General features: G+C 33.8%; 13 protein-coding genes and 1 non-coding gene across 14 annotated transcripts; 7 read left to right on the forward strand and 7 right to left on the reverse strand.

Moving 5' to 3' along the window:
- Positions 1-140: 140 nt before the first annotated feature.
- KABA2_05S06864 (riboflavin kinase) lies at positions 141-758 on the reverse strand (the record flags this gene model as incomplete). Its single annotated transcript, XM_041550944.1, has 1 exon — positions 141-758. One exon carries the CDS (start codon positions 756-758, stop codon positions 141-143), a length of 618 nt encoding a protein of 205 aa, XP_041406878.1.
- A 1,507-nt stretch (positions 759-2,265) lies between these two features.
- Positions 2,266-4,350, forward strand: LYS4 (homoaconitate hydratase LYS4; the record flags this gene model as incomplete). Its single annotated transcript, XM_041550945.1, has 1 exon — positions 2,266-4,350. The coding sequence occupies one exon, from the start codon at positions 2,266-2,268 to the stop codon at positions 4,348-4,350; it is 2,085 nt and encodes a 694-aa protein (XP_041406879.1).
- A 407-nt stretch (positions 4,351-4,757) lies between these two features.
- On the forward strand, positions 4,758-6,365 carry PRP42 (mRNA splicing protein PRP42; the record flags this gene model as incomplete). Its single annotated transcript, XM_041550946.1, has 1 exon — positions 4,758-6,365. One exon carries the CDS (start codon positions 4,758-4,760, stop codon positions 6,363-6,365), a length of 1,608 nt encoding a protein of 535 aa, XP_041406880.1.
- A 121-nt stretch (positions 6,366-6,486) lies between these two features.
- Positions 6,487-7,104, reverse strand: FMN1 (riboflavin kinase; the record flags this gene model as incomplete). The annotated part of the gene is made up of 1 exon (XM_041550947.1): positions 6,487-7,104. One exon carries the CDS (start codon positions 7,102-7,104, stop codon positions 6,487-6,489), a length of 618 nt encoding a protein of 205 aa, XP_041406881.1.
- Positions 7,105-7,871: 767 nt separating this feature from the next.
- MRPL7 (mitochondrial 54S ribosomal protein uL5m) lies at positions 7,872-8,786 on the forward strand (the record flags this gene model as incomplete). The annotated part of the gene is made up of 1 exon (XM_041550948.1): positions 7,872-8,786. One exon carries the CDS (start codon positions 7,872-7,874, stop codon positions 8,784-8,786), a length of 915 nt encoding a protein of 304 aa, XP_041406882.1.
- A 193-nt stretch (positions 8,787-8,979) lies between these two features.
- SEC26 (coatomer subunit beta) lies at positions 8,980-11,904 on the reverse strand (the record flags this gene model as incomplete). The annotated part of the gene is made up of 1 exon (XM_041550949.1): positions 8,980-11,904. The coding sequence occupies one exon, from the start codon at positions 11,902-11,904 to the stop codon at positions 8,980-8,982; it is 2,925 nt and encodes a 974-aa protein (XP_041406883.1).
- Positions 11,905-12,303: 399 nt separating this feature from the next.
- On the reverse strand, positions 12,304-14,643 carry KABA2_05S06996 (uncharacterized protein; the record flags this gene model as incomplete). Its single annotated transcript, XM_041550950.1, has 1 exon — positions 12,304-14,643. One exon carries the CDS (start codon positions 14,641-14,643, stop codon positions 12,304-12,306), a length of 2,340 nt encoding a protein of 779 aa, XP_041406884.1.
- A 374-nt stretch (positions 14,644-15,017) lies between these two features.
- SNU56 (Snu56p) lies at positions 15,018-16,421 on the reverse strand (the record flags this gene model as incomplete). The annotated part of the gene is made up of 1 exon (XM_041550951.1): positions 15,018-16,421. The coding sequence occupies one exon, from the start codon at positions 16,419-16,421 to the stop codon at positions 15,018-15,020; it is 1,404 nt and encodes a 467-aa protein (XP_041406885.1).
- Positions 16,422-16,868: 447 nt separating this feature from the next.
- On the reverse strand, positions 16,869-17,321 carry NHP2 (snoRNA-binding protein NHP2; the record flags this gene model as incomplete). The annotated part of the gene is made up of 1 exon (XM_041550952.1): positions 16,869-17,321. The coding sequence occupies one exon, from the start codon at positions 17,319-17,321 to the stop codon at positions 16,869-16,871; it is 453 nt and encodes a 150-aa protein (XP_041406886.1).
- Positions 17,322-19,347: 2,026 nt separating this feature from the next.
- On the forward strand, positions 19,348-19,433 carry KABA2_05S07062. The gene is given in 2 exon segments: positions 19,348-19,387; positions 19,397-19,433. It is a non-coding gene; the product is annotated as a tRNA-Tyr (tRNA).
- Positions 19,434-19,576: 143 nt separating this feature from the next.
- Positions 19,577-21,364, reverse strand: PRP28 (mRNA splicing protein PRP28; the record flags this gene model as incomplete). Its single annotated transcript, XM_041550953.1, has 1 exon — positions 19,577-21,364. One exon carries the CDS (start codon positions 21,362-21,364, stop codon positions 19,577-19,579), a length of 1,788 nt encoding a protein of 595 aa, XP_041406887.1.
- A 427-nt stretch (positions 21,365-21,791) lies between these two features.
- On the forward strand, positions 21,792-23,561 carry PEX5 (Pex5p; the record flags this gene model as incomplete). The annotated part of the gene is made up of 1 exon (XM_041550954.1): positions 21,792-23,561. The coding sequence occupies one exon, from the start codon at positions 21,792-21,794 to the stop codon at positions 23,559-23,561; it is 1,770 nt and encodes a 589-aa protein (XP_041406888.1).
- A 782-nt stretch (positions 23,562-24,343) lies between these two features.
- On the forward strand, positions 24,344-25,477 carry MNN10 (alpha-1,6-mannosyltransferase; the record flags this gene model as incomplete). Its single annotated transcript, XM_041550955.1, has 1 exon — positions 24,344-25,477. The coding sequence occupies one exon, from the start codon at positions 24,344-24,346 to the stop codon at positions 25,475-25,477; it is 1,134 nt and encodes a 377-aa protein (XP_041406889.1).
- Positions 25,478-26,021: 544 nt separating this feature from the next.
- On the forward strand, positions 26,022-26,657 carry TRS23 (TRAPP subunit TRS23; the record flags this gene model as incomplete). Its single annotated transcript, XM_041550956.1, has 1 exon — positions 26,022-26,657. One exon carries the CDS (start codon positions 26,022-26,024, stop codon positions 26,655-26,657), a length of 636 nt encoding a protein of 211 aa, XP_041406890.1.
- Positions 26,658-27,020: the final 363 nt, after the last annotated feature.

Genomic DNA, 27,020 nt, shown 5'->3' on the forward strand with positions numbered 1-27,020 from the left:
AGATCAACTTAACATGTAAAACCGTCAGGATAATTCCTATTTAAGAACGATTACTAAAACCCACTCAATAAATATCAAATGGAAGGTTTATATATTATACAATTTATTTGATTTCTATAGACGTCATTCAAAATGTTTTTCTACGAAAGAACTTGCATAAACTTCTTATATTCATCAGTTTCTAACACACGTTTTGCAATAATAATATCCTTATTAATATCAGTAATTAGTGCATCTGCTGAGATGTAGTCCAATTCTGGCCTAATGTAACCCAATATATTGAATTTTAATTTTGCACCATAGAAGTCTCTCTTAAATTTATGAATCACATGAATTTCTAATGTTCTATGTTTATTATGATAGAATGGGTTTGAACCAATCGAGAACACAACTGGAAGGACATCAAAGTCACCATTGGACTCCTCCAAGTATTTTCCATAGTTGTATTCTACATCTCTATGGTTTTCTCTTGGTTCAGTTCTTTCCTCTTTCCCAATGGGTTGGATGCGAGCAAAACCAAAATAGACACCTTGTTCAAGGTCCTTAGCTGCTGTAGGTATTTGATCTATTGGAATATTGGCGGTTGGAATACCAAGTTCTGCCGAACCCCTACCGAAACCACTTACAATATCACAGAAGTCAGTGACAATAGGATATGGACTTGCAGGGCTCTTTGGAATAGGTTTATCAAATGGTCTAGTTGATGTCATATACAATACAATTAAAACGATACTTTCTAATAGGAGAACAAAATTCATTAATTGATGAAGATACTCTTTGGAAGGTGCTTATCTTTAAGTTAATTTATTTGTTTAAATACTTTCTCAAGGATATTATTTTGCCTCAATTCCTAACAAGCAAGACGAGCAAAACGATTATAGTCCTTTTTTCGATCTTGTTACCATCAAACAAAATGATTTATTCTTTATGTAGAAGCTAAATTTACAAGATTTACAAGAAAACGTGTATTTACTTCATATATATATATTCATATAAATACACGCCCACCCACATGCATATGAATGGATAATAAAAATCAGAATTTAAAAACAACCCAACAAAAAAAAAAAGAAGAAGAACAAGAAGAACTAAAGTAAGTATATATATATATATGAAACTGTCAAAGAAATTCCCTTTAAAAACTGATCTATATCAATCTCTCTTTTATATATATAAATATACATGTATGTATGTGTGCTATGTATAAGCGGGTGGTAGTACCGAATATTATAGGAACAAAGGTGGCAAAGAGTGGAAAATTTCTTTCTCGTTGTTATCAATATCTATTGCCGGTTGTCGTCTTTTTTCTCTTCACAAAAATTTTCACCTTTCGTCTTTCAGTTTGCGTTTGCGTTTGCGTTTGCGTTTGCTGTTTCGCCTGTTTTTCACTATCAGACGTGAAAATGTTGTGTTGGGTAATGTAGCTATCACCAGGCTACCCTCTCTTAGTAATTATGCTTACACATTTGCTTGTTTTCTTACTAAGGACAAACGAACGAACAGGCGACGCAACTTTCTTATGGACAGCGAAAGAGAGAAAAAGTTTCGAAAAGAATTTTATTATGGAAGTTAAGCGCGCGGGTTCGTTCACTGCCACTGCCACTGCTCCCACTGCTTGCCACCCCCCACTTTATTCTGTATTCCATTTCTTATTATATGCACTTCGTATTTTATGGTGCGTCCGTTACAATGAGCAAACTGACAAAGCGATACTTTCTTCTTCTTCTTTTCCATTTAAGGGGAAAAAGGAAAAGGAAAAGGAAAAGGAAAATAGCATGCCGGCTGGTCACTTGCCACGACGCGTGAGGGTAATATGACATCACTGGACACGGCATTGCGTTTATATTGAAAAGAGACCTAGGTTAGGGTTGTATGCAGTATATATCGATATATATGAAATGAAATGGTTAAACCCACACACCACTTCTTTCTCATATTTTTTTGTTACCTCGGGAATTGGTACTATTTTCCACCGGGAAATACAGCATACATGCAATTTTACTCGCGCTGACTCAATCAAATATTGCAAGACTATAACGTATGTTTTGTAGTGAAAACTGAAATTTTTTGCTTATTAAACAATTATATCAAATCTCAATCAACCAATATATAAAGAGCAGAGATAAGTCCTTTATATATGTATATATATAATTTGCTATTATCAACATATACATCCCTATATATATATATGTTCACAGTAACTTAATATCTATACCGATCTATCTATCTATATATAAATATAAATTGCACACAACTATATTTATAATGCTGCGTTATAATAACATACGAAGTCTGCATGTCTCTGCAAGATTATTAAGAGGTCAAAATTTAACTGAAAAGATCGTTCAACAACATGCTGTTAATCTAACAAAGGGGAAAACAGTACATACAGGTGACTACGTCTCAATTAAACCATCCTTTTGTATGTCGCATGATAATTCATGGCCCGTAGCTTTGAAATTTATGGGACTGGGTGCTACTAAAATATTTAATCCACGTCAAATTGTCAATGCTCTGGATCATGACATCCAAAATAAATCTGAAAAAAATTTAACGAAATATCATAATATTGAAAACTTCGCAAAGAAACATGGTATAGATTTCTATCCCGCTGGAAGAGGTATCGGCCATCAAATTATGGTCGAAGAAGGTTATGCTTTCCCATTAAATTTAACTGTAGCGTCAGATTCTCATTCAAATACTTATGGTGGGGTTGGTTCCCTTGGAACACCAGTCGTGAGAACCGATGCCGCTGCAATTTGGGCCACGGGCCAAACTTGGTGGCAAATCCCTCCTGTGGCTAAAGTAGAATTGAAAGGTCAATTACCTTCAAATGTCGCCGGGAAAGATATTATCGTGGCATTATGTGGTTTGTTTAATCAGGATCAAGTATTGAATCACGCTATTGAATTCACCGGAGAAGAAGCTATTAAGAACTTGCCTGTGGATTATAGATTGACAATTGCTAATATGACTACTGAATGGGGTGCTCTATCAGGTTTATTCCCTGTAGATTCTACTTTGATTGATTTCTATAAGAAACGTTTACAAATCGTAGGCCCAAACCATCCTCGTATCAATGACAAGACAATTGCAGAATTGGAAAGACGTGCAAATGTCATGAAACCAGATTCGGATGCTACCTATGCCAAGACTTTGACCATAGATTTATCAACTTTGACTCATTACGTATCGGGTCCAAACAGTGTGAAGATCTCCAATACTGTACACGACTTAGCTCAACAAGACATTAAGATTAACAAGGCTTATTTGGTCTCTTGTACGAATGCTCGTCTTTCAGACTTAAAGGCTGCCGCTAAAGTCGTTTGTCCAACTGGTGATATCAACAAGTTGAATAAAGTCTCTCCTGACGTAGAATTCTATATCGCTGCTGCCTCTTCAGAGATCGAACAAAATGCTAAGGATGCAGGTATTTGGAAAACTTTGTTAGCTGCAGGTTGTAGACCTTTACCATCTGGTTGTGGTCCTTGTATCGGTCTAGGTGCAGGACTATTGGAAGCAGGTGAAGTAGGGATCAGTGCCACTAACAGAAACTTTAAAGGTAGAATGGGGTCAAAGGACGCCTTGGCTTACTTAGGTTCTCCAGCTGTGGTTGCTGCCTCGGCAATCCTTGGTAGGATCGGTGCTCCTGAAGAAGTCTTTGGACAAACAATTCCATTCTCCGCATCAGGTGTTAAGACCACCTGCGAGATCACTTCTGCTTCCTCTTCAGAAGATGCAAAGACTACAACTTCAGGCTCTTCATCTGCTGTAGAGATCCTTGATGGATTCCCTAATGAAATTGCCGGTGAATTGGTCCTTTGTGATGCTGACAATGTTAACACGGATGGTATCTACCCAGGTAAGTACACTTATCAAGATGATGTTCCAAAGGAAAAAATGGCAGAAGTATGTATGGAAAACTATGACTCTGAATTTGGTTCAAAGGCTCAAGCTGGTGATATTGTCATCAGTGGGTTCAATTTCGGTACTGGTTCATCCAGAGAACAAGCTGCCACCTCGCTGTTGGCTAAAGGGATCAACTTAGTCGTAGCAGGCTCCTTCAGTAATACATTCTCTAGAAACTCCATTAATAATGCACTATTAACTTTAGAGATCCCAACTTTGATCGAAAAATTACGTGCTAAGTATGCCGATGCTCCAAAGGAATTGACTAAGAGAACAGGCTGGTTCCTAAGATGGGATGTTCCTAACGCAAAGGTCATTGTAACTGAAGGCTCTTTGGAAGGCCCTGTGATCTTGGAACAACAAGTTAGTGAACTGGGTAAGAACTTACAAGAAATTATTGTCAAGGGTGGCCTAGAAGGCTGGGTTAAGTCTAAGTTGTAGAACATTTGATCTCAATAACAACATACGATATTGGATCTGAAGGTAGGATTAATGAGGTCCCCCCATCCTTTCTTCCTTTTGTATCCATCCATATTTATTTATTTACAATTTCCTCATTAGAAAAGCTTAAGTATTTATTAATCTATTAAAATTAATTGCATAATATAACAACAGTAAGTCCCTTTTGCATTAAAAATCATAAATGGGAAATAATATAACCAACTGCCTTGTCATTCTTCATATTCGTTAATATTTCTTTCTCGATAATTTAACGCGATGCCTAAATTTTTATAAAATATATAGATACTTTTAAAATTTAATATTGACTATATTATAAGGTGTTGTACAGAGACAAACAGAGATACCAGTACCAAACAGACTGGTTCTGACCCTTAGAGTCGATAACGATGGATAAATATAGCAGCATTATCAACAGTGAAAAGTTCTCGAAACTTTCATTGAATACTACCACTTATTCCAAATCTTTAATCCATTGGGAGAATTTACTGAATTATCTAATTGTTGTAGCCTCCCCAATAAATAAGACTATAGATAAAAATACATTACAATTAATAAGATCAACTTATGAAGCAATGCTACTCAATTTCCCATACTTGGAAAATTACCATATTGATTTTGCATTATTTGAATATAAATTGGGCCATCTATCTAGATTCCATAAAATATTTAAGAATGCGTTACATATACATAATAAAAGATCACTAGTACTTTGGGTATCATATCTGAGAACTTGTAACGAAATTGTTATAGACCAAAAACAATTATTCAAAAAATATGAAGATGCTGAACAATATATTGGATTACATTATCATAGTGGCGTGTTTTGGGAAATGTATTTAGAACAATTGAAACAACGTTGTCAAACTAAACAAAGATATTTCATAGTTTTAAGAAAAGTACTCGAGATTCCATTACATTCATTTAGTACATTTTATGCCCTTTGGATGAACTATATAGATGAGATTAAAGATTTATCAGAATTAACGTTATTTATAAATAAGGATGATTTATCGAAAAAATTAAAGATTGATAGAGACCATTCTGGAAGAAGAGGTCCATATTTAAGGGATGCTAAGAAAGCAATCAAAAAATTTACCAAAGAATTATATATGGTAATACAACTTCAAGTTATGGAAAGATACAATTTGTTCGAATCAAAGTTAAGCACCCAATATTATACAACTGCTGAAAATCTTGTTTCTGATAATGAAATACGAACTTGGTTAAAATATCTAGACTATACAATTGAATTGGGTATACCTGAACTCTGTTACATAAACTTCCAGAGAGCCCTGATAGCCCTATCTAATACGGATATCATCTGGATCAAATACGCATATTGGCTGATAGACATAGTGGAAAATACAACAATGGCCAAAATAATATTAATGAGAGGAATGGAACTATCTCTTGAGAAGATTAAGATTATACATATATTATGCACTTTGTTAATTTCTCTTGATGAAATGCATACACTGGACAACTTACTTCAAGGTCTGAATCTATTATACGAAAACGATATCGAAAGTTGCAAAGACTTTAAACTCTTTTGGGATTACATACAATTTCAAATATTTATTGCAAATTCAGCCGCATTGAGTAGATATGAGCAAACTCCGTCCAAGGTAATACCAGACTACCTACTAAAGAAGATTCAGAAAAGATTAATAGCCAATGGTAAAAGAGATGACAAAAATAGCATGATAACACATCTAATGTCTTTACAGTCTAAGAAGAACCTCAGCTTTATAGAAAAAGAAATCTTTAAATACGTGGTGGAAAACTGCCAGGATGATTATCTTAACGAGGGATTGTTCTGGCAAAGTTATTGTAATCTAATTTTATTGGATACTGACAGACCTCTAGATCAAAGAAGGGACCAAATTGTTAAAAATATATGGCCTCAAATACCCAGGAATGAAGAAACATTAGATGTTGTTAAAGAGTTCGCCCGCATTTACTTCCCACAATATATAGATCAACTTAACATGTAAAACCGTCAGGATAATTCCTATTTAAGAACGATTACTAAAACCCACTCAATAAATATCAAATGGAAGGTTTATATATTATACAATTTATTTGATTTCTATAGACGTCATTCAAAATGTTTTTCTACGAAAGAACTTGCATAAACTTCTTATATTCATCAGTTTCTAACACACGTTTTGCAATAATAATATCCTTATTAATATCAGTAATTAGTGCATCTGCTGAGATGTAGTCCAATTCTGGCCTAATGTAACCCAATATATTGAATTTTAATTTTGCACCATAGAAGTCTCTCTTAAATTTATGAATCACATGAATTTCTAATGTTCTATGTTTATTATGATAGAATGGGTTTGAACCAATCGAGAACACAACTGGAAGGACATCAAAGTCACCATTGGACTCCTCCAAGTATTTTCCATAGTTGTATTCTACATCTCTATGGTTTTCTCTTGGTTCAGTTCTTTCCTCTTTCCCAATGGGTTGGATGCGAGCAAAACCAAAATAGACACCTTGTTCAAGGTCCTTAGCTGCTGTAGGTATTTGATCTATTGGAATATTGGCGGTTGGAATACCAAGTTCTGCCGAACCCCTACCGAAACCACTTACAATATCACAGAAGTCAGTGACAATAGGATATGGACTTGCAGGGCTCTTTGGAATAGGTTTATCAAATGGTCTAGTTGATGTCATATACAATACAATTAAAACGATACTTTCTAATAGGAGAACAAAATTCATTAATTGATGAAGATACTCTTTGGAAGGTGCTTATCTTTAAGTTAATTTATTTGTTTAAATACTTTCTCAAGGATATTATTTTGCCTCAATTCCTAACAAGCAAGACGAGCAAAACGATTATAGTCCTTTTTTCGATCTTGTTACCATCAAACAAAATGATTTATTCTTTATGTAGAAGCTAAATTTACAAGATTTACAAGAAAACGTGTATTTACTTCATATATATATATTCATATAAATACACGCCCACCCACATGCATATGAATGGGAACAAGTTCTTATGCTAATATATTTTCCATAATTGGATAGGATATCAAATTATTCTAGCGCCCTACAATTAAATATCAGCGGTAGTAGTCAAATTTACTTGATGAATTGATGTAAATTTTTGTAATAAACATATCCAATTCATACCAATCAAAACAATATAGAATGACTACAACCGTTCTAACTTTTATACTTGTCTTCAGCGTTGAGAACTTCTATAGGTAATGTCATTGAAGTAATGTGTCGTACAAAGCGATAACATTTTGATAATTTCATGTCTTTTTGTAGTTCGCGAATTTGCTCGACGAAGGAGTTTCTTTAGTGGTAAGTGATAGATAATGAACTGGATTCGATAAAGGGTTTCAATAAAACTATAAAATATTTATGGATGTAATTTAGCTACAACCAGTTGATCATCTTGTTCTGAACAACTTTTAGATACTGTGTCACTAGAGCCATAACTATTGTTACTTAGCATTTCCCTGTGGTTACGAGCAAAAATGGTGCATACAATATCAAGTATAAGGACCTTAGTTGGTTCCAAATCAGCAATTAGAAAATTTGCTACAACTCCACCAAACAACAAAGCAGCTTGCTCATTGGTTCAACCTGTGCATCATTTGATTAAGATCGATAAATCCAAGTTAACAACAAGATTTGATGGCTTGAAGTTTGATAAAGATGATATAAGATCTCCAGCTTACAAACCAAAGGATACACGTCAAGACAGATTAAAGGAACATTATTTAAATACTCTTCAGTCTGATATACTATTAATAAATTACAAACATAATGCAACTGTTGAAAAAGGTTTAAAGAATAGGGAATGGGATGGTACGTCTCCATACCAGATAAATAGGCCAATGAGAAAACCAAAGGGTTCAAATTCAGAACTCCCAGATACACATCCAATCAAATGGAACAATATTCCCGGCTTAAAAAGTATGACACTCAACTGTTATGTCAGAGAAGCAAGAGATAATGAAATGTTAACCATTAGTGCAGCATTACAATTACAACAGTTAACTGGTTGTAAACCAAAGATTATATATTCAAAATCAGATGTTCCAAATTGGAAAATTAGAAAAGGTCATGCTATGGGTGCAAAAGTCACTTTGGAAGGTTACGAAATGTCCCAATTTCTAAATACTCTTTCTGAAATTGTTCTTCCAAGAATTAGAGAGTACAAAGGTATTAATATGTCGTCAGGGGATAGATTTGGTGGTATTGCATTTGGTTTAGACGAGGAAGAGGTGAAATTTTTCCCAGAGATTGATTTGAACCAAGATTTATGGCCAAAGACGTTTGGTATGCATATTAATGTAAATACTACTGCACAAACCAACGAACAAGCCAGAACCTTGGTTAGTAGTTTACAAATTCCTTTCAACACTGAAAATGAACAAAGAATGTAATATGCAGATTTGTTGTAACACCATATATATATATAAATCTCGTGTAAATAAAACTCAATAAGACATATCTCACATGATTGCCTAACCAAGAACGCTAGTTCATCAAAGTCTGGGATCATAATTGCTGCTTATATCATACTTTTTTATTTATTTATTGTAATTGTTTCCTAGTAAGCGTTACGTAATACACATATTAAATACGACTTAATTCGATCTTGTTACTTTGCTTAGCAATCAATGCAACCCTATCACCTAAGGAAAGGGCCAGACCTTGACCTTTAGAACGAATTCTAACGTAACCAATGACTTGATGTGTGTTGCTATCCAATTCGATACATAAGTTGGCTAAAGCATCTTCCCCAAAGGAAGATTTGGCATATAGATTACAACTTAGGAATCTACAGTCGTCTTCACCCAATGATTCTTGTGGTGTCAAAACACCCATGTTTGTACCTTTAGTCAATTCTTCTAAGTATGCATGTAGAGATGGAAGATCAGACTTTACAGAAATCTTGTTTTCCCATTCGAATTCATTCCACATCGTACGGAAACGCTCATCACTAGTAACAGATGGCTTGATATAGTCCATGATATCAATATGAACATCATTTAAAATAACATATCTGGCATCTTCACCGTGGCCACCATCGTATATAATGTTACCAAAAATGACACCGGTATCTGCTGAAGAAACCTTGACGGTAATGGTAATTCTGTGGAAACCGTGAGGAACGATATTGGTGCTTGGAGGATTATCAATAATCTTCAGATCACCAAGAGTTGCAAATTGAACGTGTAGGTTCTTTAAAGTGTCTTTAGTTTGATTAACCAACAAGACTTCCAATACAACATCGAATTGATTGTTTGTAATATAAGCCTCAGCATATACTGGATCGGAGAAACCAGTCAATGGGACAATCTTCTTTAATCTGGAAGATGTTTGTTTAGCAGCGAAATCTGAAGCATCACCATGAATGGCTTGATTCAAATCTTCTTCAACGGTATCCTTTTCAATAGCACCAACATTTGAGTGAGCAAATTGTCTGAAAGAAATAGCGGTCTCAATGGTGTCTGCATTCTTGACAACATCTTTAACAGATCTTCTCAGATTAGCACGCTTAGATAGGGATAATTGGTTTTTGAAAGATTCCCTTGTGGCTTCGATGAAGGCAAGATCCAACAAACTTCTTTCACTAGACTTTTCATTTGGATCATTCTCATCCATTAGAATAGAGATAGTAGTCATTATTCTATCCGCAGAGTCTTCGTCGATTTTACGTTCGACCAATGAACTCTGACCAACTCTGATAATACTGACCAAAATTAATAAACCTTCAGACTTCAAGGCATTCATAACATGTTTGTCCTTAGATACTTTATCAAACTTCAAGACCAGTTTTACAATAGTTGATGCCAGAATTGCAGCTGTATAAAAATCACCGCCCAATATGAAACGACGTAATGGTGGTCTTTCTTCCTTTTCTGAATTAGACACCTTCTTTGAAATATCTTCATTACCAAATGCACTTTCGGTGGCATATGTACCATCTGGAAGAATAACTGGACCGGACGGTTTTGCAGCTTCTTCATCTTTAGTTTCTTCTCCATTGTCCTCGTCATTCTTGTTTAATTTTCTCATCTCCGATTGAACGATTGGAACTTCACCCATACTGGTACGTAGATGCTTCCAGGATGCTTGGATTTCTGAAGAAGATTCCGAATATTCACCCAATATCCATAGAGCTCCACGGTAGGCTTTAGCAGACTTAATGTTATCTAAAGCACTAACCAATTGGGTTAGGATGACAGATCTCTGTTGTGGGTATTTTTCAATGACATCCTTCACAAAAGAAATGACACCACATGTAGCAACAGAGTTCAATTCACTGATAAATTCCAATAGTAAAGATATCACACTTTCGGCCATTTCAGAAAATTTGATAGCAATGGAACGAATTGCCTTAATTAATAGCTGTCTATACTTCATGGCGTTTTCTTTTTCGTTGTTGGTAACGGTAATTTGCAATTCTTTCTTCAATAATTGAATGACATCTTCTGCATTTCTCGAAGATATCAAGTCTAGAGAAATATCCAGAGCCTTTGAACGAACATCTAAATCTTCTGAGTTCAATAAACGCAAAATGTCTAGAGTTCTCTCTTCTAAGGTCCCTGGGTTGTTGTTGTTGATATCTTGCACTCTATCCAACACAATCAATTTAACGTTATTGTCTGAAACTCTGTCAGCCAAATCAGTCAACTTGGATACACTTGCATTCAATATGGTAGTATTTGGGGTAAGAAGGGTTAGAGCTAGTGCGGTTTCCAATACAACATCATCGTAGGTAGTTGCGTTCAACAATTCCAATAATAAAGCAACATATTGATCCTTTAATGATGGAGTAAGGTTTGCATCTTTTCTAATGAATTCAACAAAAACAGATTGTAACAAAGGATCGATCTTCTCAATGTTCACAATATTTTCTTCCAAGTATTTCAAAGCAGATTCACGATCCAATTCAGCAACACCAACAAAGGCATTTCTCTTACAGATAGGGTCCATTTCATCTTCTAGGAATTTATAGACAATATCCTTAGCATCAGGAATCAAATGCTCGCTAACATTGTAGATCGATTGCACAGCCAAGATAGCATACTTACGAACATAGGCATGACGATATTCTAAACATGTTAAAACAGATGGGACCATTTGTTCTAACAGTTCTGGTTCATTTAACTTAGTTAGGAAACGCAAAGTATTACCTCTAATATATTCGTTTGGATGTTGCAAATCGTGTTGAATAGCATTACAAACTAAAATCATTTCGTGTCTTAATTTACCTTCTTCATCCATCTTTGGGACAATCTCCCAGTAAAAATATAACAATTTCTTTAATTTCTTATTCTTGGAAGGCATAACAAATCTGATAATATGCATCAACAATTCTGGTAATGGGTTACCATCTAACATCATTACCAAGATATGCTTCATGGCCGCAACTTTCTCATCTTCAGAACCTTTCTCCAAGGCCTTTTGCAATTCACTGACGGTGTAACTCTCACCACCAGTAGAAGGGTCGAAAACTAGTGTGTACGCTGGTTGTTTAGTTTCGACAGACATTCTTTTTCCTCAAATGGATCCTCAGTAGATATTCAATTGGTTGAAATAAATTTACTACTTAAAAAAACACTGGTCAATGAACAATACAGAAGGTTTCTTCCTAATTTCTAATATGTAGTAACGTGTAACTTAAAAATCCTTGATCGTAATTTTCTTCTGTAAGATCAAAACACGTTTGAAGTAAAATGTATAATAATCCTTTATTGTCCGCTTAGAGAACGAGAATCTAGAAAAAAAATGTAATAAAAATAGCGAGAAGTGGAGGGTAATGATGGCACAATATAAAATTATTGAGATAAGAGACAGGCTTGAATAAAAAAGTCTTTGATATATCTATAAGTCTATTTATGGGGTTATCTTTCTATATATAATATATTTAACGTTATTGATGAAGAGATATCATTCTTCGTCAGATTCTGGGTTGGCGACATAAAGTCTTCCATCAGGTAAATAACTATCCATAAATGTCGAAGATGCATAACTCTTCGTCGAGGGAGTTCTCTTAGTAGAGTTTTCATCGTTCTTCTTTTCTTGGTCTGCATTATATTCATCCAGTATATTTGTTGGGAGTTTGTAGTTGTATGATTTCATCTTATCAACAGTCCCACTTCTAGGTCTATTTTGTAACCTAGTATAATAACTAACAGTTGTATTACTTCTTGTGACATCACTGGGTTTTGAGACACCTTTCTTTTCTCTAAGAGGGGCCATCCAATCATCACTATCGTACGCGTCATCACCTGGAATCTCATTTAAATATTCTTCTGACGCATTTTCGTCTTCTTCTGGAACAACATCATCCTTACCAAGCAATTTATGGAATTCTTTGGTGTGATCGATGACACCAATGTTTGAACTCCCTAGAGATTTGTTATCACCAGTATTTGCCTCTAAAGCAAGTAACTTCTGTTTAACTCTACCATGTTTTATGCCAACCTGTTTCGAACTAGTTCTAATGGCAACTCTAATATTCTTTGGCTGAATAAGATTATTCTTCTGTTTGAGAGATGACGGTAGGTTAGGTGGTGCCTCTAAGAAATTCGATGTCTTATAATATTTTAATCTCAATTCTTCCACATAACTAGATACTAATCGTGCTGGCTTTTCAGATTTAAGAGTTCTATCATGGACAGGCGATTCACTTCGTGCACTTTTCGAATTGGGTGTCTCCGGCAGTTTATTAATACTGCTATCCTCTATGCTCTCTAAACCATCGCGTGACCTCAATAATTCAGCATGTAATGAACGGGTATTATCGGGCACCTGATAATCAGAAGAAGTTAGGTCGATGGAACTTGTAATCCTGCTATCAGTTGTTTCTATTATACTTTCTGCTATTGAATCTTGGAGTATTGGAGATTCTAGTGGAGTCTCATATGCCTCAGGAATGCCAGGTTCACCATCTGTATTCTTATGGGAACTGTTTCTAGATTCAAAAGATGATACATCACTATCTTCGTCGAAAGGAGCATAGAAAGTCGGACGATCCTCATTTACAACTCTAAAACGGCGTCGAGGTTCTAAATCGACTGTTCCTTCTGTTGGTGCAGCTCTTGAATTCTGAGGTTTCCCATCGTAGTTTAGAATATATTCGTCTGATGACGTTGAAGATACTGGACTTGGTGGTCCTGTGTTGGCTATTCTTAAACGTGGGGGCATTATCTCTGGAGATGATTCCGTATCTATCATAAAAGGATTAGCATTTTTCTTCTTATAGTCATCAACTGACACAACATCAAGAACTCCAGGGGGGGCAGCTACTTGTTCTCGATAAGAAGACCTTTCTGAAGATATAATACTACGTGATCCAGTAAACGAAAAATTATCTTGTTTGTCGACACCATCTAAAGGTACATTATTGGAAACGATTGGATCGTGACAAGAAACACTATCAATACCTTCACTCGCACTTTCATCGGAACTCTCATATAATTTAGGAATACTTTTCAAGTTACTATTAAAATCTAGAGGACTTACCTCCTCAACTGTATCATTGCTTGGGATATGGATGATCATTGGGCTCTCCGATTCAGGGACAAAAATATCCTCAACATTCTGATCGAACGCATGTTGAGTAGTATTTAGTGGATGTGGACTAGGTGACTTTGAATTCTCCTTATATGATTTTAGATATATGTCAATATCATCAACAAGTTCTTCAGCCTTCGACCGTTCTCTTTTGTGTTGGTAAATATATCCAATATCTGTATTCTTAGTAACTATTTCCCGCTCTATGAGACCAGTACCACTATCATGATGCTCATTAAGCATTGTATCCCTTGATAACAAGTTTTGAGTATCCTTCTTTATTGCATTAGTTTCGGATTGTGGATCTTCATCCTTTAGGTTGATCGACCGTATTCTTTCTGCAGATGATCGTATTTCTTCCATGTTTACCATAGGTGGAGGTGGACGTTTAACCCTTTCTCTAGGTTTAACCATAGGTTGCTCCACACTTGGTTTACTACTTGTCGTTATTGTTTGCCCTTGAACAATTTTATTTATTGGTATACTTTTTGGTTTTGAAGATAAAGATGCAGACTTAGGTATGCTACTGGATTGAAGGCTACCATTTGGAATATGTTTTCCATCAATAGACGCTGATTCAACCTTTTTATGATGGGTGTGAGTTGTAGGTATCGTTTGGGTGTGAGTTGGTTTTAATGCCGTCTTAGTATCACCTCCAAAGAGGAAAAATGATTTCCTCTTAGTTTTATTTCCCGTTCCACTGGAAAACATTCAAATAAAATTGATGTAAATATATTTGAAGATGATTGTTAGTGTAAAGTTGATTTATTGAATTTAACCAATAGATTAGATTATTGTATATGCTTGTTTTATGTATAATTTAAAATATTAATATAATTAATTATCATCGAATTAGTTAGTTTTATATATATAAAGCACAGTGAAATTTTCTACTACGCGGGAGCATCGCATGAAGTTTTCACCTTTTAAGGTAAAAAAAAGGACATTTAATGATCTGCTACGCTCTAATTGGAATATATATACAAAAATGACCGTTAGCCATAATATTTAGGTGATTATCCAGCTCATAGTCATTGACTTGATTGTATCTCACAGATACACATAGAAGACACTTAGTTTGTCATTTAGGATTTCATAATGCCTGAAATCAAATCTAAACTGTTGAGGATGTATTCACTAACACCTCCGATACTAACAACTCTCACTGTACTTGGATGAGGAGGTTGTGTTACAGATGTATACTTGGCTAAATCTAATGATGCAAGCCAAGGTTCTGATTCTGCCAAATTATTTAAATTCAACACCACAATGTTACAATTAGTTTGATTTCTAAGGTCATTGAGATTTTGGTATATCATATCGATATATTTCAGTTTTGGTATCCTTATATACATCTTGAAAATCTCATTGCCATCTTTATTCTTTACAACATCCCTTGACGCGGATATATTGGCTATACAGTGCTCTTTGATTTGATCTTGAGAGAGAAATCCACGTTTTTCCGGGAATGCTTGGTAGGTGGTCGTTGTAACCTGGGTATGATCAATGTTGTTATTCTCATTCTTTAAATCGAATCTGATACTGCCATTAGATTGTGCCATAGAGTGAGCATTAACATTCTGACTTGGCTCAGCATTGGCGGTATTCCCAGCTTTTGTTTCTATAGAGGTCGATACAAGTGATTTTTTATACTTCTGAATATTAACTTTGTATTCAGAAAGACTCTCTTGAGATCGTGTCAAAAGTTGTCTATTTTTCTCTAGTTCCGTAGGATCAAACATATCATGTTCAGGGAATCTTAGCCCTGACATATTAAGGATTAATATTTTTCTGTAATTAGCCAGACGTGTTGTAATATATCTGTCAATCCTTTGAGGATGTTTCCCAAATTTTATTTCTGATATAAAGTTCGCCAATCCTTGCATAAAATGTGACAAAGTTTTACCTGCACTAGTTGAAATATGGACTTCGCTAATTTTCTGGACCAAGCCAAATGGTGCTATTGATACTCTAAAATCGATATTCTCTTTGCTATATCTTAGTCGACTTTTAGAATGTTTAAAATTGGAAAAGAAAAACAAAGTACAATTTAGTTCAATATCATTTGGGACAGTAAAATATGATTTACTTAACGAACTAAGCGACCTACCAGAAGTTAAATTTGATATGACACTTATTGTGAGACAACAATCCAAAATACTAAAGTTTTTCAAAATTAATATAGCTGTTGATTCATTCTGTTTTTGCAACTCCAAAGTATCATGTTCGATATATTTATGCAGCTCATCGACACAATTAGTGAGTAACGTTATATCAAGTTTTTTCTGAAGTAGAAGACATATATAACTATTTTTTATAGTTTTCCCTGCGAGATGATTTGAATGTCTTATTCTTTCAAGGTTCTTCCAAATATCTTGACTTTCAAAATGATCAGAATATGCACTTTTCTTATTATATCGCTTACCTAACGTTCCTTGTGTTTTCCTATTAGTTAGTACTCTGTCCGAATATCCAGTTCTTTGAGACATAATGGAGACACAATATTACACTTTGGTAATCAAAGTTCTTCCGGTCTATCAATAGCCTTTTAGATAGATAGCAATCCTTTTACCTCTTTTGCTATTTATCTTATACCAAATGTTCACTTATATATTATAAGGATTTGTTCGCTAAGTAAAAAAATAAATAACAATATTATATACAAATAGAGCGATGATTTATCTGATAGTTGATGTAGAACAGAGAGATACTCAATAAAATAGTCCTACTCTATGTAGTCCTGATAAGTATACATATATTAGCTATTTTAATACTTTTAATTGTTATTGATTGAAAATTGATTGTACAGTGATATATATGAAGATAAAATCTTTGAAGATTTTATTATGAATTTTTTCCTTTATATGTAATTGTTTAGTTGTGATTCGAAAATAAAATAAGATATGCCCAGTAAATCAGAGTAATGCTTGAAGTTCTTAAAAAGCAGAAATCTCCTTTACTATTTCGTTGAAAGAATCTTTGTATTCTTCTTCCTTAGCCTTACCATCCTTCTTCTTGTTACTACCTGGTACAATGAAAACAACAGAGGTTGGTCTCTTGGTGGCACCAGCAGAACCTAAATCTTGCTTAGATGGAATGAAAATATATGGGACAGATTGGTCTTCACACAAAACAGGGATATGAGAAATGACATCAGCTGGGAAAATATCACCAGCAATGATAACTAGACCCTTGTCACCCTTTCTTAGAGCCTTAACAACTTCCTTAACACCTCTCTTGACATTCTTGGCCTTGGAGGCTTTCTTAACAGTCTTTAGAACCTTCTTATTTAGTTTCTTAGAGGCTAATGGTTTAGCAAATGACAGAACAGCTGGCATTCTGGTTTCATAGTTGTCCTCGGACTTAACTTCTTTGGATTCCTTAGCCATTTTTGATTTATATGATATATTATTGACTTTGTTTGGTAACTCTGACGTTTATTAATCAATTCCAATCTAATAAACTAATATCAACTAATAATATGATTTATATGTAGTAGTATCAATCCTTCCTTCGATATTTCAATTACTAAAGTGAAGAAAATGAAAAATTATTTCGTTGCTCATCGGGGAAAGATGAAAAATTTTCTAGCTCACAAATTTTTTGAATATCGGTCATTTTAAACGATTAGGGAATTGGGCATTACTTCAACAGGGCAGAAATATCGATTTATGTGACATTTTGTATTAAAGATGCATCCTTGGTCAATTTTAAGGAAATAAAGTACTTCTCTACAACGATGGTTCCTGACTGCAAACCTTAAGGTAGTTTGTAAAGGTATTGAGCCTTCGGGATAATGGGTGGCATCTCATATGATGGACAAAGTACCTTTGTACAGGTATACCTATATCAACAATTTTGCTACCAAGAAAAATTTATATAAAACGTAACATAGGTTGCACTTTTCCGTCTAAAAGCATGACATCTCGTCAAATATAATCTCCATTGTTTTATTACAGACATTAAGTACTGAAAATATGATAGCAGAGTTAACTCAACATATTCTGTAATACATTAGCAGTTATTTTTTTAGTATAAAAAAACATATAAACTTGTTCCAATAATATAACTTACTTCTGAATCGGTTTCATTCTTGAATTTAAATTGAAGAATATCTATCATATAAACTATGTGCTGGTACGATTCAAAACTATATATTAACAAACCTTTCCAAAAGCGAATGCTGTGAAAAATTATAGAGACACAATGTAAAAAATAAATAATTAATAAAGTATTTATACCACTAACTCCCATGACCAGAATATAAATATAATATCCTTCCTTACTATTATCTAATATCAGGTTTCTTCTTGACTTTTTGTTCTCTCTCTCACACATTTTCTTAATTATGGACAGAAAAACACGCCAGTTGAAAGTTAAGATTATATAACAGTTTTATACAACATTATCTTTAGGAAATCATTTTATAATTTCCTAAGGACATTTGAGTTGAAATTTCAATGATTTATCATTGAGATAAATTATATTGTTCTCAATGATAAGTCAAACGATAAACTAAAAGAAATAAGTCGAAAATAACCCAATAGTATCATGAGAAAATGAATACAATTTCATTGTAAGTTGTGAGGCATTAATTTACTAAAAAGTAATTAACTGGGTAAGTCTTCATTAAAGATGTCAATACAGCATGGGAGTTATGAAAATTGAAATAATGAAATAATGAAGTAAAAACATATCTAAAGATAGAGAATTCTGAACTGACATTTTAAGTTAAAACCCATTCGTCTTATAAATTTTATATACTAGAAAACACCCACTTAATAATAATAGAAAGGATTAACATATAACATTTGCTCTACTTTAACTATGTACACTTAATTGTTGAAATGTAGCGGCAGCACTAAAAAGGCTAACATTAGCTTAACCTATCTGAAGGAGATGTTAGCCAATAAAAGTAGAATTTAGAGTGTACTGCACTACCGTATATATAATATCACATGATATATACTGCATAATGTAGTATTCGTTCCCCCTACATTGGGTATATTGGAGCTACATTGTCAAACGTTACTATGCGCAAAAGATGAGCAATTTAACAACAGTAACTATGTTTAACAGAATATACAATCTTCCTTATATAGACTTACTTTAAATAACATAAAATAAACGACACAATTATACATTTGAATATCTATAGCTATGTCAGATAATTTCAACTCGAATACTAATCATATCTTCTCAATCTCAAACTTACGTTTACAATTATACAGGCGTATTTTATATATTACAGATGTTCACAATCCAAATTTAATATAGATCTTATTTCTTGCCAATTTAAGTTTACATGATGTACAATAACATTGATAATTTACAAGATTTAATTTAAAACATTTTGTTTTACCCGGATAATATCTTTTGCTCAAATACTGCAAGGTTTTCGCCTTTCTTATAAATCTCTAGGTAGCCAAGTTGGTTTAAGGCGCAAGACTGTAATTTTACAAGAAATCTTGAGATCGGGCGTTCGACTCGCCCCCTGGAGATATTTTTTGTAGGTTTTATTCTCAAAACTACGAATATCGATGATCCATCGGTCTTCCGATTACCAACCACTTGTGGGAGTGGTTTGTTTTTATTCCAATCAAATTTCTGTTTGTTTTAACTCTATTTATTCATGGACTATCTATCAATATATTATATATTCCGATTTTGCTTCATGTATTTTATATAATTTTTTAATTCGATTGTCAAATTCATTATTACGTAACGGATTTTCAGTTGCAACATATTTTTGTAACTTTTCCACAGTCTTTTCATCCTCATATTCACCAATAAATGTAATAGCTGTACCAATATTGCCAGCTCTACCGGTTCTACCTATTCTATGAACATAGTCTTCAAAATGCTTTGGCATCTCGTAATTAATAACTAGCGATACATTTGGAATATCTAACCCTCTGGCAGCAATACTCGTTGCAATCATAATTTGCGCTTTATTAGTTTTTAATGCACTTAATGATTTTTCTCTTTGTTCTTGACTCTTAGAACCATGAAGCGTGACTACATTATACCTTGTCTCTTTTTTCAGTCTTTCTGCCAGGACATCTGCAACTCTCTTGTGATTAATAAATATTATTATTGGGGGGTTAGTATTTCTAAGTTGTTCTACTACTTTATTAAATTTCAAATCGTCATTTGGTGCATATACAACTTTCTGTTGAATTTTAGGTATAGTATTTTCAGAACTTCCAATTGATATATTGATAGGGTTTTGCAAATATTGACGAGCGATCTTCTCAATGGGAGGCATCATCGTTGCAGTAAACATTACAACCTGTCTCCTTCCCCTTTTAATTGTAGTATTCATCTCTAACATATTAAGAATGGTGGTCAATTGGTCTTCAAACCCTAGATCAATCATCTTATCAGCTTCATCTAATACTACAGTTGATACAGATCCAACTGTTAGCGCATGGTTCTCCAAACAGTCTATCAATCTACCTGGTGTGGCTACGAGAATATCACAACCATCAGAGAGTTCATTACTAATTTCTTCTATCGAATGTCCACCAACAATCGAGACAACTCTATAATCATGCTTATCCCATAAGTCAGTCAATCTTTTTGCCTCAGCTTTAATCTGTTGTGCTAGTTCTCTTGTCGGAGCTAATATAAGTGCCTTAGGTCCCTCTAGAACTTTAATGGATCTTGGTTGATCTGGCATTAGACTCAACTTAGTAAGTATTGGTATGATAAATGCAAATGTTTTACCGGAACCGGTCGATGCAACACCCAAAACAGATCTATTCCCATTACTTGTGAAATTTGGAATAGTTGCCCTTTGAATAGGAGTTGGGTGTTCCATATGTAAATCATTGGTTATAATGTTAGACAAATCATTGGGAATCAATTTTAATTCATTCCAATTTCGGAGTGGCTGTTTTATTGAATCCCCTCTTATAGATATTTGAAAATCTTCTTTTAGAATCCTCCAATCTCTTTCTGTCATTTCATTAAAAGCCTTTTGAGTCCAATGTCTACCCAGGTAGGATTCCTCGATCTTGCCGAGTCCGTCATTGGTCACATTTTTGACTTTTAACAAATCATTAACTTTTAATGATGTCAAAGGTTTAAAATCTGTTAATGTATCGTCTGATTTCTGCCAGTCAAAATTGAATTTCAATTTTTTGTTACTATTATGACTTATAGAAGATGGTTCATCTTTGTTAACAGATTCAATAATTTCTGATTGTTCAGCCACATCTTGCACCATTTTCTTATTATGAACAAGAAGTTTGACATCTTCTGTAACTGTTATATTATTACTTGTATTCCTGTTATCTCGAAGAAGGGCTTCTCTTTCATTCTTACTTAAAAATTTTGCCTTCCTTAAAGGATTCTTCGCAACCCTATTTCCATTCTTATCTCCTTTCAAACTAGTCAATAGTTGTGATACATCCACAGGTCGAGCCATAATTAGTATTCCTCCTCCTATTCAACTAAGTTACCTTACAATATCGTTGGAGAAAACAGATTTTTAATAATATGTGGTACCTATCACTCCATTAAGTTAGTCCCAAACGTCAACTTCTCTAACCAAAATTGTCAATCAGTTAATATTTTATTCTTTTTTATTCCGTCGGCTCATCATTTACAATTTCCGATGGGAAAATAATTAAAAAATCTCCAAAATGGAGATGGACAAGAATCTTAAGTGGCGGCAGCATTCATTGAAACCGCTCTTAAAAGAGTCATAACTTTATTTATATATAAAAGGAGGTTGGGTAAACGTTCTTTTGATTTATTGAATTTATGAATACATTATTCAGATATCTATCTATCTTACATAGTGCGTAATATAAATCTAGAATATAGTGAGACGCTTACTGGCAGGATAAAAGATGAATGCCGCCGATTGTTCCGTAAATAATAACCCGTTAGTTCATTTAAATAAACATACTCAACAAAATGAACATAATCTACTCCCTCATAGAGTGGATTTTGGTCTAGGATCATCAAGTACCTTGACAGGTTCCTCTGTGTCATTAAAATCTTCTCAAAATATAGTATCAGAGAGGAATTTAAGGGAAATTAATAATTTTCAAAATGGTACGATTAACAACCAGGGTCCCATGAAATTCGGTCAAGCACCAATAGGAACAATAACTGAACCGACTTGGAATCCATCTGGTCTATTAAACGAACACGTACCACAGCCTCAATTTTTTGAGAATGTACCTACCAAAAAAGAATGGTCTGATGAATTTAACACTACAAATCATCAAGGAAATTTAATGGATAGACAAACTTCAGGAAGAGTTCTCCAAAATAATTTAAATTCAACTATGAATAGTTTCAGATCTCCAATGTTTCGAAATAGACCTCACCAAGAATATAGATCACATCCTACATCTACCTTACAACAGAAACCTCAACTAAATCAAAGACAACAGACGGAGACAGATTGGGATCAACAATTTGGTGATCTCGAAAGGGAGGTTTCCCAGAATTTGAAGATTGATGAGAACGTGAAAGGAACTCAAGAAGGTACACAGAAGGAAGAGGCGTCTGTAGATGTGATGGATGCTTCTGAAGATATTATTATTGATGATACATATCAAGCCGACTTCCAGAAAGTTTGGGATGATATTCATGCTGATGGCGAGGATTTTATGCCTGACAGATCGAAGTATATGTTGAGTAGAATGACAGGTAATCTAAACTATGAATTTGAGGACTCTAAAAATCAATATCTAAATAATCCAAATGCTTACAAGATTGGTTGCATATTAATGGAAAATGGCGCAAAGTTAAGTGAGGCTGCAATGGCTTTTGAAGCAGCTGTACAAGAGAAGTCTAACCATGTGGATGCATGGTTAAAACTAGGTTTAGTACAAATTCAAAATGAGAAAGAATTAAATGGTATTTGTGCTTTGGAGAAATGTTTAAAATTAGATGGTAAAAATCTAGAGGCTATGAAAACCTTAGCAATTAGTTATATCAATGAAGGTTACGATATGAGTGCACTCACTATATTAAATCAATGGATCACCACCAAATATCCAAATGTAGACCTTTCCACAGAAATTTATAATGAGAAAACTAGTGTATTAATAGATGAATCAATGGAAGAAAATATCAAAATCGGAGAAAAGATTAAACAGAAATTTCTGGGTTTATCTAAACAATTACCACAAGTAGATCCTGACGTCGAATTATGTTTGGGACTTCTTTATTATGCTGATGATAATTATGATGTTGCAATAGAGTGTTTCAATAGAGCATTAGAGGCCAATCCCAATGATGAGTTAATGTGGAATCGTCTAGGAGCTGCATTAGCCAATTCAAATAGATCAGAGGAATCCATTACGGCATATCATAAAGCTTTAAATTTAAAACCGTCCTTTGTCAGGGCTCGTTACAACTTGGCAGTATCATGTATGAACATAGGCTGTTACAAAGAATCAGCTGAGCATCTGTTGACTACATTATCGATGCATGAAATTGAAGGAGAGAAATTTAAACAGGACCATGATTACAATAGTTGGAATAATGATAATATTATCGAAACTCTAAAGAGGGTATTTGTTGCTATGAATAGAAATGACCTTTTAGAGAAAGTTAAACCTGGCATGGATTTAAAACAATTCAAAGGCGAATTTGCATTTTAATTTTATATAGGCAATGCTAAGAAAGTTTGAATAAATTGGCACAATTCAACGCATTATTATAATTTTATATATTCATAGTTTGTACTGATATTTGCATGTTCAAATTGCAATTTAATTTGTTTCTCTAATTTCATCATTATCCTGTATATTTTTCTACTTTTATTGGAGTTCGTCAATTTAAATTGATCACTTTTACTGTAAACAAAAAAAATATTTCAAGAAATACTAAATTAACGATAGCTACTGTCCTCTCACACACTAATAACATAGGTTAAACTAGACAGGTGATCATGATAGTCTCTGACTCTCTAATTTCGATCTAATCTGTTATTGTTTAAATATTTATGAATTAAATCGTAATTGATCAAGCTTTACGTTTATAGTGACATTTCCTACAATATGCAGAACGACAAAACGAAAATTGGTCGCAGCCCAGAATTAAAGAATTATCAGGAAACTTTTCTCTGGCGCATCATGGAAATTAGGTAGTAGAATTAGAAAAAAAAATAAAAATAACATGCCAATGAAAAATTCATTGACAGCTGTTGTCACGTTTACACTTATACTTCAAGAAGTAATCGTTTCTGATTATTGCAGTCCAATAACTATTGATCAATACATAAGACAGTGTGACTGTGAAAGTGATTGCTGAGGTGGATACATACACATTTGGAGGTGTCTATCAATTCTGACTGGAAATTTTAATTCACCAATAGTTGTAAGTTAATCAACAGGCACATCGACAAACACCCTCCATTTTTGAACATATACTACAGCCTGTAATGTCTGAATTGGATATGAAATATGATGACGGGAAGAGTCTTAATCGTTATAATGATGAAGATAATGATAAGAAATCTTTAACATTCCTTAAACGTACAAAGTTGAACTTCTTTAGAGTACATAATTTTTTTCATTCAGAGATTGGGAAATCCAAGAAAACTTTGCTAATCCTATTCATTGTTGTGTTTCTTTTCTTTTGGATTACAGATTCTGCTATACCAGACACTTTTATAGACCAAAGGAATCAGGACTCTACAAGTGAATCAATAGGAAAGCCTATGAATTCTAAATGGTTTTCAAGATCAAAGGATCCACGATTCGTCATTATCTTAGCTGCTAATGAAGGTGGTGGTGTTTTAAGATGGAAAAACGAACAAGAATGGGCCATTGAACATATTTCTATAGCGAACAAGAAGGCATATGCGAAGAGACACGGTTATGGTTTAACTATTAAAGATTTAGCTACTACCAAGAGATATTCACATGAGTTTAGAGAAGGTTGGCAAAAAGCTGATATCTTGAAACAAACAATGAGAGAATTTCCAGATACCGAATGGTTCTGGTGGCTAGATTTGGACACTTTAATTATGGAACCTGAAAAATCCTTAGAGGATCACATTTTCAATAGAATTGATGAGATTACAGATCGTACATTAAAGAACTTCAATCCATTGAACCTAGAACTTGATCAACCATATACAGATTATTCAGAAGAGATGGACCTTTTAATTACACAGGATTGTGGTGGTTTCAATTTAGGCTCATTCTTCATCAAAAATAGTGATTGGTCTAGATTGTTCCTAGATATGTGGTGGGATCCAATCACATACGAACAAAAACATATGGTATGGGAACACAGAGAACAGGATGCTTTAGAGTCCCTATATGCCAATGAAGCGTGGATCCGTTCCAAGATTGGCTTCCTTCCATTAAGATCAATCAACGCATTCCCACCGGGTGCATGTTCTGATTCCAGTGATGATCCTAGATATTTTTACGACGAAAAAGATCATGATTTTGTGGTTAATATGGCTGGTTGTAATTTTGGTAGAGATTGTTGGGGTGAAATTCAATATTATGCTAATTTGATGAGAAAACTAAATACCAAATGGTACACAAGATTATTTTTTTAAAAAAAGTTAACAACCTACCAAATCATTATTACTATTCTTAATAATTCATTGATCAAAACTTTGAACCTCATTCATTACTTCATGTGTTGATACAACTAATCATATAATCGAGGCAATACCAACTGGAGCAATGACCATACCTCTATATCTATCCATGGACAAGATTCAGAATAGACAAGATAAATTCACATATAAATCTTTTTATAATAATTTAACTTTCACATATTGAAAAGACTAAATAATAATTTGAGTTTAGCATATATAGAGATATCTGTAATATAATATACGCCAAGCATATTTCGTATCATAGCGATTACAAAAAATAAAAGTCCCGCGGTGGTGCTCTCTAATATGGAAAATGGAAAGTTTCAATTTGAAAGTGAAGAAAATTATTATATACAAACCTATATGACATATATTTGGTTTTGTAAAGAGATGATTAACGCTCACCATTAGAAAGAGAGAGAACAGGACAAACTCAACAGCAACCGTTCGCACAAGAATAACAAGAATACACAATTCAACCTATACATACCAAAATAACATGGCAATCGAGTCTATACTTATTATCAACAAATCTGGTGGATTGATTTATCAGAGAAACTTTTCAGAGAGTTTTGCGTCTAAATTGAATAGTAACGATTTTCTAATCATAGCAAGTACGATACACAGTGTGTTTGCAATAACTAGTCAAATAACACCTAAGGCATTGCAAATAACACAAAATAATGTCGATTATGTTATACCCTATATTCCAATGGTGGGGATGGAAAACAGCAATCCTCAACAGAATAGAAACTCGAATGTACCGGTTAAACTTGGTAGTTATAAAGGTCCAGATTTCTTTAAAGAACCGTTTATTAGTTGGAACAAAAGTGGGTTAAGACAGTTGAGTACTGACCAATTTACTATGTATATATATCAAACAATGACAGGGTTAAAATTTGTCGCGTTAAGTTCGAACGTTCTGTCGAACAATGCTGGTACAACAATGACAGGAAGCATTGATAGGACAAAAGCAGTAAATATTGCTAGTCAAGTTGCTGATAACTTCTTAAGAAAGATATATTGTTTATATGGTGATTATGTTATGAAAGATCCATTTTATTCTATGGAAATGCCTATTAAATCAGAATTATTCGATAAAGCTGTAAAACGAATGGTTAACAATTTGCTATAATAAAAACACAAAATAGATATGATATAATATCACAGAAAAACAGATCTGAAATAATGTATTCTGTGCCATTTGAAATTGTAACTTTTTTTTGCAAATATCTAAATAGATGACGTTTTGTTTACACATTGGACATTTTTACTATTGAGGTAAACGTTTGAAATAATGATATATATTTAAAAAGAAGAACGGAGTTAAGGTAAATATTATGAAAAATATTAGGAGATTAGAGCAAAAATTGACAGATACAATTATTAACTAAAAATATCTTACTTTCACCATTTTTTCTTTCCTTCTAAAACTGCATACTATCAACAAATCTTGATTTATTTTTTACGAATTGTTGATTTTAATCCTTTAATAAGA

This window comes from Maudiozyma barnettii, assembly GCF_903064755.1.
Source record: "Maudiozyma barnettii strain CLIB 1767 genome assembly, contig: KABA2_05, whole genome shotgun sequence".
NCBI classification, from domain to species: Eukaryota; Fungi; Ascomycota; class Saccharomycetes; order Saccharomycetales; family Saccharomycetaceae; genus Maudiozyma; species Maudiozyma barnettii.